A 13,891-nucleotide genomic window follows, 5' to 3' on the forward strand; every position below is an offset into this window, starting at 1 on the left:
CTTTTTCCCTCTTGAACCAGGCCTTGGTTTTCTTGGCTGTGTGCTTTGGGTCGTTGTCTTGTTGGAAGATGAAATTACGACCCATCTTAAGATCCTTGATGGAGGAACGGAGGTTCTTGGCCAAAATCTCCAGGTAGGCCGTGCTATCCATCTTCCCATGGATGCGGACCAGATGGCCAGGCCCCTTGGCTGAGAAACAGCCCCACAGCATGATGCTGCCACCACCATGCTTGACTGTAGGGATGGTATTCTTGGGGTCGTATGCAGTGCCATCCAGTCTCCAAACGTCACGTGTGTGGTTGGCACCAAAGATCTCGATTTTGGTCTCATCAGACCATAGAACCTTGAACCAGTCTGTCTCAGAGTCCTCCAAGTGATCATGAGCAAACTGTAGACGAGCCTTGACATGACGCTTTGAAAGTAAAGGTACCATACAGGCTCGTCTGGAACGGAGACCATTGCGGTGGAGTACGTTACTTATGGTATTGACTGAAACCAATGTCCCCACTGCCATGAGATCTTCCCGGAGCTCCTTCCTTGTTGTCCTTGGGTTAGCCTTGACTCTTCGGACAAGCCTGGCCTCGGCACGGGAGGACACTTTCAAAGGCTGTCCAGGCCGTGGAAGGCTAACAGTAGTTCCATAAGCCTTCCACTTACGGATGATGCTCCCAACAGTGGAGACAGGTAGGCCCAACTCCTTGGAAAGGGTTTTGTACCCCTTGCCAGCCTTGTGACCCTCCACGATCTTGTCTCTGATGGCCTTGGAATGCTCCTTTGTCTTTCCCATGTTGACCATGTCTGAGTGCTGTTCACAAGTTTGGGGAGGGTCTTAAATAGTCAGAAAAGGCTGGCAAAAGAGATCTTTAATCCACACATGTGAAGCTCATTATTCTTGGTGCCTGAACTACTTCTTAATACTTTAGGGGGACCAAACAGAATTCTTGTGGTTTGAGGGGTTGAATAATGAATGACACTCTGAATTAACTTTTAACGTTTTTTAAAAAAAAAAAAAAAAAAAAAAAAAAATTGCTGCAGTGCATTTCCCACTTCCAGGCTGATCTACAGTACAAATGTCACAATGCCAAGTTAATTCCGCATGTGTCAACCAGCTAAATCTGCAGGGGGTTGAATACTACTTGTAGGCACTGTATATAAAAAAAAAGCCACATACACATATTTGGTATCGCCGCGTTCAGAATCGCCCGATCTATCAATATAAAAGAAGAATTAATACAATCAGTAAACGGCGTAACGAGAAAAAAATTTTAAACGCCAGAATTAAGTTTTTTTGGTCGCTACAACTTTGCAATAAAATGCAATAACGGGCGATCAAAACATCGGATCTACCCCAAAATGGTATCAATAAAAACGTCAGCCTGGCACGCAAAAAATAAGCCCTCACCTGGCCCCAGATCCCGAAAAATGGAGAAGCTAACGGTCTCGGAAAATGGCGTCATTTTTTTTTGTTTTTTTAGCAAGCTTTGGATTTTTTTTTCACCACTTAAATAAAAAAGAACCTATACATGTTTGGTGTCTATGAACTCGTAACGACCTGGAAAATAATGATGGCAGGTCAGTTTTAGCAATCTGTGAACGTGGTAAAAAAAGGACCCAAAAAACAACTGTGGAATTGCATTTTTTTTGCAGTTTCACTGCACTTGGATTTTTTTTACCATTTTCCAGCACACGATATGGTAAAACCAGTGTTTAAAAGTACAACTCGTCCCGCAAAAAATAAGCCCTCACATGGCCATGTTGAATGAAAATTAAAAAAGTTCTGGCTCTGGGAAGAAGGGGAGCAAAAAAGGAAAACACAAAAACAAAAAGACCCATGGTCGTTAAGGGGTTAACATATTTCACAGGAAAGCACTTTCACTTTCGTTTTTGAACGTTTTATTGTGAGCCTGTAAAAGTGGCTTAATACCTCTGACCACGTTGTTGACAGCAGTGACCTGGGGGTCAGAAATGCTTCCAGGGGCAATCCCCATGCTGTCCCCATGTCATTTGAGCACTGTCACTATCGTTTTGGGCACTTTTAGGCTTTCTACAGACTGCCGGGGGAGCCGCCGCAAAAATGTTCGGGTCTCCCATAGACTAACATTGGGCTCGTTGCTCGGGTCGAGCACCCGAGTATCACAGTGAGCTCGGCCCGAGCTTCGAGCACCCGAGCATTTTAGTGCTCGCTCAACACTAATTACAATACATAAGCAGTTACACAAAATAATAAGGATTAAAGAAGAAACTTAGTCTATACAGTTCACAGGGACGAATCAGCATAAGTGGAGGGGAGACGCTCCAGATTTTACTGTTATCGAACAGGATTCGTTGCTATACTAAATATATACTCCCGGCAAGAATATTTATCAATCTTCGGCGCCTGACCTCCGCACCTCTGGTGTGTGGTGGGCCTCATAGGCATCCACGATCTGGGCTGCTTTGGCGGCTTCCTTTGGCTCCCGGTCCAGCACAAACTGTTGCACTTCCACAGGACAAAGACGAAGAAACTGGTCCTTCAACATCAGTTCCTACAGGTCCTCGAAGGTGGTGACTGACAGTACTCCGATCCACTGCTCAAAACTCTTAACTTTTTCTGGTAATCCTCCGGAGTCAGCTGGTACTTTTTTATCAGGGCCTGCTTGACGGCCTCATAGTCTCCATCGTGTTCTCAAGGGAGAGAAGCAAACACCTCCAGAGCTTTTACTATGAGTCCTGTAGTTAGGTACCTGGCCCACTGGTACTGTCTGCATGCTTTTTCAAATCCCCGCAGAAATAGGTCCAAGTCTCCGTCCTTCTCCATTACAGGAAAATGCTCAGGACTGGGTTTAAAGCTGTTGGACTGATGGACCTGCAGGATGGATGGCTTCTTCTGAATCCAGGCTAGCTCCAGCTGGTACTGTCGGTCAGCCTCGGCCTGTCACTCATCTCTCTCAGCCTGGGCCTTCGCTCAGCCCGGTCCGCTTGGACCCGTTGCTCTGCTCACTCCTGGAATTTCAGGATCAGCTGCAGCCATCCATCACGATCGTCTGCAGCTAGCTGCTCCAAGGCCATCTGCAGGTGGGGGTCCACAATACTCTGGCTGTGGGTCTGGCTGGCAATCACAGGTGGGACCCCTGCAGCAGCGCCATCCGGGCTCTGCTGTCGGACTGGCTCTGTGGCACCTTGCAACAGTTAAGCAATCCTTTGGGCCTTGGTTTTGCCTGGGGGGTCAATCTGCCTCAGCTCACAGAGGGCCGTGATAGTGGTCTTCACCTGCTGTTGATACCAGGACTCTCCACGCATAACCATCATTGCCAAATAAAAGATAGGACAGAAAAACAAGAGAAGGGGAGGGGATGCAACTGCTTGACGTACAGTAATGTCCCAGATAAAAAATATTAAAACACTGAGTCTGCTTTCTTAAAACTCTGCACAGGTTTCTCTCAAGAACCCCACAAGTTTTCAGTGACAGGAATGATTGCTCAATCCAGCCACTGATGTTCTGGAATATCTCACCGCTTGCCACCAATTTGTCAGGTATTCCACAGAGACGACACCAGGGAGATCACACAATATCTCACCGTGCCCTCACTCTGTCGAGATTTCGTCAGGGATCCGCGAGCACACGGTCCCCACTACTCTATGGCGTCACACCTCTGGATTCCAATGCATGGAATATGTGTTTATTCCCTCTGTATTGTCACTGTCAGCTTCACGATAGCCCGATTATTAATATTATTCTCTGCCACCACTGGCCGAGTTTGAAATATAATACAGGCCTGGCCAGACGCCTGCGTTCTGGTAGCGTATGGCTTCGGGGGAGGGAACAATTACAGGACAAAAGAAACAGGGCTATTAAATTTTATACTTAATCCAAAAGGGAGGCAGTGTTTAAGAAAAATATAAAAGATTTTACAAAGGATACATTACAATACATAAGCAGTTACACAAAATACTAAGAATTAAAGAAGAAACTTACTCTATACTGTTTGCAGGGACGAATCAGCATAGGTGGAGGGGAGACGCTGCAGATTTTTCTGTTATCGAACAGGATTCGTTGCTATACTAAATATATACTCCCGGCAAGAATATTGATCAATCTTACGTCGGCTCTCTTATGCCGAAGGGGAAGATCGGCCCGCACACCCCTGTGATGACATCATGTGGGCTTGGGCTCTACTCTTCATATTTGTATTAAAAATCTGTTTTTTGGGATAACTTATTGCTAGTTGATCCCAGAAGCTCAAAAGTGGTACCATATTTTCTATTATGATTTTACCTTCATTTAGAGACCACACATGGTGTACCTGTGATCCGTTATTCTGGTGCTTTTGCATTACTGCTCCCTGAAGGGGCTCACAGCAATGTAAAAATAACATATGGTTCCTTGGCTGACCCTGCTACTGAAAATATAGGTCCCATTATTATCAGAATTATGGAACTTCAGTTATTCCATATTTCATATCGGCTCCGGTCGGACTGGGGCTTCGCCTAAAACTCACTTTGACGTCCCGGTAATCAAGCTCCAACAGTTACGTGTAAATGGATCGCCAGCCTGTGTCTAATCACCCTCTGTTTCTGCCAGGGAGAAAGGCATTTTAATTAGGTTGTATCTTTACAAGTCACTTCTTCTGTAGGTGATAATTTGCAGAGAGACAGATGCTGGACTGTCAGTTCTCCTATGACAAACGGGGGATAAGGGAGGGGTGAAGAGGGGCTTGGGAGAAAGACTTCTTAATATCTATGACGGGAGAGAAAGAATATTTTCAATATTTCTCAATATTTCCCTGACAGCGGAGCGTACGACAGTTGTCCTGTGGTCAGATTCTCCCACCTGGGCTGTGGATCTCTGCAGCTCCTCCAGAGTGATCATGAGGCTTTTGGCTGAGTCTCTAATGCTTGATTCTCCTTGCTTGGGATGTCAGTTTAGGTGGACGGCCTTGTCTTGGTAGGTTTGTAGTTGTACTGTGAGATTTTAAGAGCTTGGGCTATTTTTTATATCCTAATCCTGCTTTACTCTTCTCCACAACTTTATCCCTGACCTGTCTGTTGTGTTCCATGGTTTTTATGATGCTGTTTGATTCCCAACGATCTCAAACAAACCTCAGAGGCCTTCACAGAACAGTTGTAGTTATGCTGAGAATAAATTACACACAGGTGGACTCTGGTATTAATTATGTGACTTCTGGAGGTAATTGATCACTCAGGATTTTATTTTGGGGTATCAGACTACACCGAGTTGAATACAAATGCACGTCACAATCTTCCAATTTATATTTTTAAAATAATTAGAAAACCATGTATCATTTTCTTTACACTTCACAAATACTTGCTGCTTTTTGTTGGTATATCGCATAAAATCCCAATAAAATACATTTAAGTTTGTTGGTGTAAAGTGAAAAAATGTGGAAAAGTTCATGGCGTATGAATAGTTTTTCAAGTCATTATACATCAAATAGGAGACACTGCTACAGCTGTACATACACATATTGAAGATGTTGAAGCAGAAGACGCTTCAGGAAAAAGCATGACTTATGATTAGTGATGAGCGAACGTGCTCGGATAAGGGTTTTTTGCTTTTTATTCTATGTCATGTTGTAGAGATAGTATTGATCTATAGGATTACAACTTCCAATAGGTGGCGCTCTAGGTAGGTCTTCTCTTAATATGTGAAAAGGGGATTGACAGAAGCAGTCTATAGTAATTGCCACATACAGTGACACATGTCAGGTTTTAAAAGTCGATTTCTGTCTTGAAGGTCAAAACTTGCTGCAACATGAAGGGGTTAATTCAATTATTATTATTATTTGCTTTTGCTATTTTATTTCAATACACAAATGTACTACCTATATCATTTCTCTTCAGTACCTTTTGGCTCCTGGTTTGATCACATTAAGGACTGGATGCAGATGAAGGAAAACAAAAATTTCCTGTTTGTTACATATGAAGACCTAATTCAGGTAAATAAAATATTTTCTTACCTGTCCCTGAGATGTTTTCCCATCTATAGTATTTTAAACCTACTTATGTCTGGTTTAGATTTAGAAACAATTGCAATCATTGCCTGCTGCTTCGGGCCCATTGTCAATAGCAGATTGTCTACAAATGTCTACAAGGAGATACTTTTCTCTGCAGTACTCAATATATGTTTGCCCCCAGGACTATGCGCCTTATATGCCTCTGTCATGCAATAAAACGTAACTTTTAATGAAAGTATGATTAAAATATACACTCAACAATCACAGATAGGTAATTATAAAAACAATGCATATTCTTGCACATATAGCCTATAAAAAAACACAATAACCTTAAAGTGCCCACAGAGGTTTCTTCTTGAGAATGGAGAGGATTTTTAATCAAAAGTAAAATTACAAAGTTGTTTGTTGTTACAACCGCTTTGCAATTGTAACCCTTTATCATGATGAGAATAACCCTTTAAGCCAGGAATGTCAAACTCAAATACACAGAGGGACAAAGTTAAAAGCATGGACAAAGTCGCAGGCCAACCTTGGTATTTGTTAAAAAAAATGTCTACAATTGAGGAAGTTTTTCCTTATCAAATAAAACGACTAACTTTTGAAATTATACTGGAATAATATAATATGCTATGTAAGAGCAGTAAGTAGCATATGACCAATGGCCTAATTTAAATATGTAATAACAAAGGATAAAAAACCTTGAATAAAACAGATAATAAAGTATAATGTAAACAAAAGTGCCCCCAAACACAGTATGACATCTCACAGTGAATTCCTAGACACGCACAGTATGATGACCCTACTGTACCCCACTCTCTCAATCCCCCCAACAAAGAATGGTGACCCCATCACAGTATGATTCTCCAACTGTAATCTCCACATAGTCCTCCATACAGTATAAAGGTCCCTGTTAGTGCTCCATACAGTATAATGAGAACAAAAAGTGCTCCATGGAGTATAATGGGCACACATAGTCCTCCACACAGTATAATAGGCACAAAAAGTCCTCCATACAGTATAATGGCCCCACATAGTCCTCCACACAGTATAGTGGGCACAAAAAGTCCTCCATACAGTATAATGGCCCCACATAGTTCCGCATACAGTGTAATGGCCCCACATAGTGCTCCATTCAGTATAATGGGCACAAAAAGTCCTCCATACAGAATAATGGCACCACATAGTGCTCCATGCTGTATAATGGCCCCACATAGTGTTCCATACGGTATAATGGCCCCACATAGTCCTCCATACTGTATAGTGACCCCACATAGTGCTGCATACTGTATAATGGCGCCACATAGTGCTCCATACTGTATGATGGCCCCACATAATGCTCAATACTGTATAATGGCCCCACATGGTCCTCCATACTGTATAATGTCCCCACATAGTGCTTCATATTGTATAATGGCCCCAGATAGTGCTCCATACTGTATAATGGTCCCACATAGTGTTTCATACTGTATAATGGCCCCACATAGTGCTCCATACTGTATAATGGCCCCACATAGCCACATAGTGCTTAATACTGTATAATGGCCCTACATGGTATAGTAGCCCCACATAGTGCTTCATACTGTATAACGGCCCTAGATAGTGCTCCATACTGTATAATGGCCCCACATAGTGCTCAATATTGTATAATGGCCCTACATGGTGCTCCATACAGTATAATGGCCCCACATGGTGCTCCATACAGTATAATGGCCACACATACTGCTTCATGCTGTATAATGGCCAACACAATGTTTCATACTGTATAAGGGAGCCACATAGTCCTCCATACTGTATAATGGCCCCACATAGTGCCCCATACTGTATAATGGCCCCACGTGATGCTCCATACTGTATAATGGCACCACATAGTCCTCCATACTGTATAATGGCACCACATAGTCCTTCATACTGTATAATGGCCCCATAGTGCTCCATACAATATAATGGCACCACATTATTCTCCATACTGTATAATGGCCCCACATAGTGCTCCATATAGTATAAAGGCCCCACATTAAAAAAAAAAAAAACTACTCACCTCTGCCCATTCCAACGCTGATCTGATCTTTTCATATATCACACTAATACCTGCGGGCACACGCATCATCTCATCAGCACTGCCGCCGCAGCTACTTTTCTCAGTCCACACGCCATCCCCTCATCAGTAGTGCTTCCCTCCTCCCCCTCCCCCTCATAAGCAGTGCGAAGACTGATGAGAGGGTGCATGGCCTGATAGGAGGGCGCCCGTGCAGAGGAGATTGGTCTCAGCGCTAGTAATTAGTGATGAGCGAATATTTTCGAAATCTGATCTCCGATTCATGATCGGAAAGGTGAGCATTTTTTCTTAAATTCAGTAAAAATCGGCACTGTTTGGCGAACAAGTGCGGGAACGTGAATGCGGGGCAAATACAGCGTTTTGAACAGTTTGGCTAGCATAGTGACTATTTATAATGAACGGGGGGATGTGTTAGATGATTGGGGGGGGCTAGTAATAGCTCAGAACAGGTCAAATCAGTGGCGCACTTGTAATCTTTTTTTTTTGCCTGTAACTTTAAGGGAGGAAAGCACGGCTAGCAAATCAGAGCGCAGTAAGCATCCACACCGTCCAGACACAAGGGCTTCTGCCATTGGCTGCCGAAATCACATGTCCTCTCTATATAAAGAACGGCCATGTTCCCTCAGTGCCATTTTATGCATGTCACTGACTACTGCCAGACACTGCTTAGTGTGCTCCTGTGTACTGAGAGATTTTAGATAGATAGATGGGCGCTTGTGTGGAAGTCAGAGAGTGTAGATAATTCCTGTGCTGTTTACCTGTGAAATCGATGTTGCAGCACATTTTTTTTTCTTGTGCAATTACTGAGATTCTCACAAAAAGAGCAGGGCCTATGCCATAAAACAGTGTTGTGCAGCGGTTGTATTGTGCTCCATGCATGAGTATGCCTTCAATCTATTTTTTCACTTGCTAATGTGATAAAGCTAGCAAGCCCTTGCAACCCACCTTTTGATTTTGTGGGATTGAAATTGAGCTGTATGCAGACTCTGCAGAGCTTCTCAGTGCAGAGCACAAAAAAACTTTTTTTTTCATTTGCTAATGTGCAAGCTATAGGAGCCCACTTGCCATTTTTTGGTGGGTGAAATTCAGCTGTATGCACAGTAAAAAAAATAGATTTTTTTCTCTTGCTAGCCAGAGTCCACCAAAGATTTTTTTGTGTCGCAAACGTGATGCACTCTGCTAAAAGCCACCTACTATTTTAGTGGAGTTAAAGTTCAGCTGTTTTCAGAGTAAAAAATTAGATTTTTTTCTCTTGCTAGAGAGAGTTCAAAAAATTATTTTTTATGTGACAAACGTGATACACTCTGCTATAAGCCATCTACTACTTTAGTGGCGGTGAAATTCAGCTGTATGCAGAGTAAAAAAATCTATTTTTTGCTGTTACTAAATTGATACAGCAGGCTAGATCTGAGTTTGAAATACCATATTTTTTGGACTATAAGACGCACGTTTTTCATCCAAAATTTTGGAGGAAAGTGGGGTGTGCGTCTTATAGTCCAAATACTATACACATGGCTGTGCATGGTGGTGGTTGTGGGGGAGCGGCAGTGGAGGATAAGCGGGGCACAGGAGGCAGCAGCCGCCTGCTGTAGCCTACGCTGTGCCCGCTACTAAAGAAAATTAATATTCCATGCTCCCCACGCCCATGTGCGTGGAGAGCAATGAATATTCATTTTTCTTAATAGCCAGCAAACTGTACTGCAGTGCACTCCTGCTGCCGCTCTGTGCTCAGTGCGCCTGCTATTAAAGCTCATGAATATTCCCTACAACCCACTCCCATGGGTTGTAGTGAATATCCATGGTTTTTAATAGCAGGCACACTGACCACAGAGTGGAAGCAGGAGCCGCGCTGCGGTACAGTGTGCCGGCTATTGAACAGACTGAATGGTCACTGCTCCCCACGCACACAGTCCCGGTGTGGGGAGCAGTGACTATTCCAGCACAGCGTCTCACACTGTGTGAGGGCGCATGGCAGTTACGCCATGCGCACCATGTCATGTGCGGTTCACACAGTGAGAGTGTCAGCAGAAGAGCAGGACAGCACTGGAGGAGAGAGGAGGTGAGTATGATTGTTTCTTTTTTTTTTGGAGGCAGCATGATGGGGGCTCAGAGGGTGCCATGCATACCAGGATGGGGGCTCAAGTGGTGCCATGCATACCAGTATAGGGGCTCAAGGGGTAACATGCATACCAGGATGGGGGCTCAGAGGGTGCCATGCATACCAGGATGGGGGCTCAAGGGGTGCCATGCATACCAGGATGGGGGCTCAAGGGGTGCCATACATACCAGGATGGGGGCTCAGAGGTTGCCATGCATACCAGGATGGGGGCTCAGAGGGTGCCATGCATACCAGGATGGGAGCTCAAGTGGTGCCATGCATACCAGGATAGGGGCTCAAGAGGTGCCATGCCTACCTGGAAGGGGGCTTAGAGCATGCCATGCATACCAGGATGGGGGCTCAAGGGGTGCCATGCATACCAGGATGGGGGCTCAGAGGGTGCCATGCATACCAGGATGGGAGCTCAAGTGGTGCCATGCATACCAGGATAGGGGCTCAAGAGGTGCCATGCCTACCTGGAAGGGGGCTTAGAGCATGCCATGCATACCAGGATGGGGGCTCAAGAGGTGCCATGCATACCAGGATGGGGGCTCAAGGGGTGCCATGCATACCAGGATCGGGGCTCAAGGGGTGCTATGCATACCAGGATGGGGGCTCAGAGGATGCCATGCATACCAGGATGGGGGCTCAAGGGGTGCCATGCATACCAGGATGGTGGGCTAAAGGGGTGCCATGCATACCAGGATGGGGAATCAAGGGGTGTCATGAATACCAAGATGGGGTATAAAGGGGTGCCATGCATATCAGAATGGGGGATAAAGGGGTGCCATGCATACCAGGATGGGGGCTCAAGGGCTGTCATGCATACCAGGATGAGGGCTCAAGGGGTGTCATGCATACCAGGATGGGGGCTCAGAGGGTGCCATGCATACCAGGATGGGGGCTCAGAGGGTGCCATGCACACCAGGATGGGGGCTCAGAGAGTGCCATGCATTGGATGGGGGGATAAAGGGGTGCCATGCATAACAGGATGGGGGCTGAAGGGGTGCCATGCATACCAGGATGGGGGCTAAAGGGGTGTCATGCATACCAGGATGGGGGCTCAAGGGGTGCCATACATACCAGTATGGGGGCTCAGGGGATGCCATTCATACCAGGATGGGGGCTCAAGGGGTGCCATGCATACCAGGATGGGGGCTCAAGGGGTGCCATGCATACCAGGTTGGGGGCTCAAGGGGTGCCATGCATACCAGGATGGGGGCTCAAGGGGTGCCATGCATACCAGGATGGGGGCTCAGAGGGTGCCATGCATAACAGGATGGGGGCTCAAGGGGTGCCATGCATAACAGGATGGGGGCTCAAGGGGTGTCATGCATACCAGGATGGGGGGTCAAGGGGTATCATGCATAACAGGATGGGGGCTCAGAGGGTGCCATGCATACCAGGATGGGGGCTCAGAGGGTGCCATGCATACCAGGATGGGGGCTCAAGGGGTGCCATGCATACCAGGATGGGGAATCAAGGGGTGTCATGAATACCAAGATGGGGTATAAAGGGGTGCCATGCATACCAGGATGGGGGCTCAAGGGGTGTCATGCATACCAGGATGGGGGGTCAAGGGGTGTCATGCATAACATCATGGGGGCTCAGAGGGTGCCATGCATACCAGGATGGGGGCTCAGAGGGTGCCATGCATAAAAGGATGGGGGCTCAAGGGGTGCAATGCATACCATGATGGGGGCTCAAGGGGTGCCATGCATACCAGGATGGGGGCTCAAGGGGTGCCATACATACCAGGATGGGGGCTCAAGGGATGCCATGCATACCAGGATGGGGGCTCAAGGGGTGCCATGCATACCAGGATGGGGGCTCAAGGGGTGCCATGCATACCAGGATGGTGGCTCAGAGGGTGCCATGCATACCATGATGGGGGCTCAGAGGGTGCCATACATACCAGGATGGGAGCTTAAGGGGAGCCATGCATACCAGGATGGGGGCTTAAGGGGTGCCATGCATACCAGGATGGGGGCTTAAGGGGTGCCATGCATACCACGATGGGGGCTCAAGGAGTGCCATGCATACCAGGATGGGGGCTCAAGGGGTGCCATGCATACCAGGATGGGGGCTCAAGGGGTGCCATGCACACCAGGATGGGGGCTCAAGGGGTGCCATGCATACCTGGATGGTGGCTCAGAAGGTGCCATGCATACCAGGATGGGGGCTCAGAGGGTGCCATACATAGCAGGATGGGGGCTCAGAGGGTGCCATGCATACCAGGATGGGGGCTTAAGGGGTGCCATGCATACCACGATGGGGGCTCAAGGAGTGCCATGCATACCAGGATGGGGGCTCAAGGGGTGCCATGCATACCAGGATGGGGGCTCAAGGGGTGCCATGCACACCAGGATGGGGGCTCAAGGGGTGCCATGCATACCTGGATGGTGGCTCAGAAGGTGCCATGCATACCAGGATGGGGGCTCGGAGGGTGCCATACATAGCAGGATGGGGGCTCAGAGGGTGCCATGCATACCAGGATGGGCTCAAGGGGTGCCATGCATACCAGGATGGAGGCTCAAGGGGTGTCACGCATACCAGGATGGGGGGTCAAGGGTTGTCATGGATAACAGGATGGGGTCTCAGAGGGTGTCATGCATACCAGGATGGTGGCTCAGAGGGTGCCATGCATACCAGGATGGGGGCTCAGAGGGTGCCATGCATAAAAGGATGGGGGCTCAAGGGGTGCCATGCATATCAGGATGGGAGCTCAAGGGGTGCCATGCATACCAGGATGGGGGCTCAGAGGGTGCCATGCATACCAGGATGGGGGCTCAAGGGGTGCCATACATACCAGAATGGGGGCTCAAGGGGTGCCATGCATACCAGGATGGTGGCTCAGAGGGTGCCATGTATACCAGGATGGGGGATCAGAGGGTGCCATACATACCAGGATGGGAGCTTAAGGGGAGCCATGCATACCAGGATGGGGGCTTAAGGGGTGCCATGCGTACCAGGATGGGGGCTCAAAGGGTGCCATGCATACCAGGATGGGGGCTCAAGGGGTGCCATGCACACCTGGATGGTGGCTCAGAAGGTGCCATGCATACCAGGATGGGGGCTCAAGGGGTGCCATGCATACCTGGATGGTGGCTCAGAAGGTGCCATGCATACCAGGATGGGGGCTCAGAGGGTGCCATGCATACCAGGATGGGGGCTCAAGGGGTGCCATGCATACCAGGATGGGCTCCAGGGGTGCCATGCATACCAGGATGGAGGCTCAAGGGGTGTCACGCATACCAGGATGGGGGGTCAAGGGGTGTCATGGATAAGAGGATGGGGTCTCAGAGGGTGTCATGCTTACCAGGATGGGGGCTCAGAGGGTGCCATGCATACCAGGATGGGGGCTCAGAGGGTGCCATGCATAAAAGGATGGGGGCTCAAGGGGTGCCATGCATACCAGGATGGGGGCTCAAGGGATGCCATGCATACCAGGATGGGGGCTCAAGGGGTGCCATGCATATCAGGATCGGGACTCAAGGGGTGCCATGCATACCAGGATGGTGGCTCAGAGGGTGCCATGCATACCAGGATGTTGGGCTCAAGGGGTGCCATGCATACCAGGATGGGGAATCAAGGGGTGTAATGAATACCAAGATGGGGTATAAAGGGGTGCCATGCATATCAGGATGGGGGATAAAGGGGTGCCATGCATACCAGGATGGGGCCTCAAGCGGTGTCATGCATACCAGGATCGGGGCTCAGAGGGTGCCATGCATGCCAGGATTGGGGCTCAGAGGGTGCCATGCATACCAGGATGGGGGCTCA

General features: G+C 47.7%; 1 protein-coding gene across 1 annotated transcript in view; it reads left to right on the forward strand.

Annotated features, from left to right (window-relative positions):
- LOC141173125 (sulfotransferase 2B1-like) overlaps positions 1-13,891 on the forward strand; it is a 274,509-nt gene that overhangs the window by 155,220 nt on the left and 105,398 nt on the right. The window contains exon 4 of the mRNA XM_073657767.1: positions 5,842-5,936. Within this exon, the coding sequence (XP_073513868.1) occupies positions 5,842-5,936 (95 nt within the window). The remainder of the gene's footprint in view (positions 1-5,841; positions 5,937-13,891) is intronic.

This window comes from Phyllobates terribilis, unplaced genomic scaffold (assembly GCF_046119375.1).
Source record: "Phyllobates terribilis strain yellow unplaced genomic scaffold, ASM4611937v1 Scaffold_12__6_contigs__length_324123572, whole genome shotgun sequence".
Taxonomy (NCBI): domain Eukaryota; kingdom Metazoa; phylum Chordata; class Amphibia; order Anura; family Dendrobatidae; genus Phyllobates; species Phyllobates terribilis.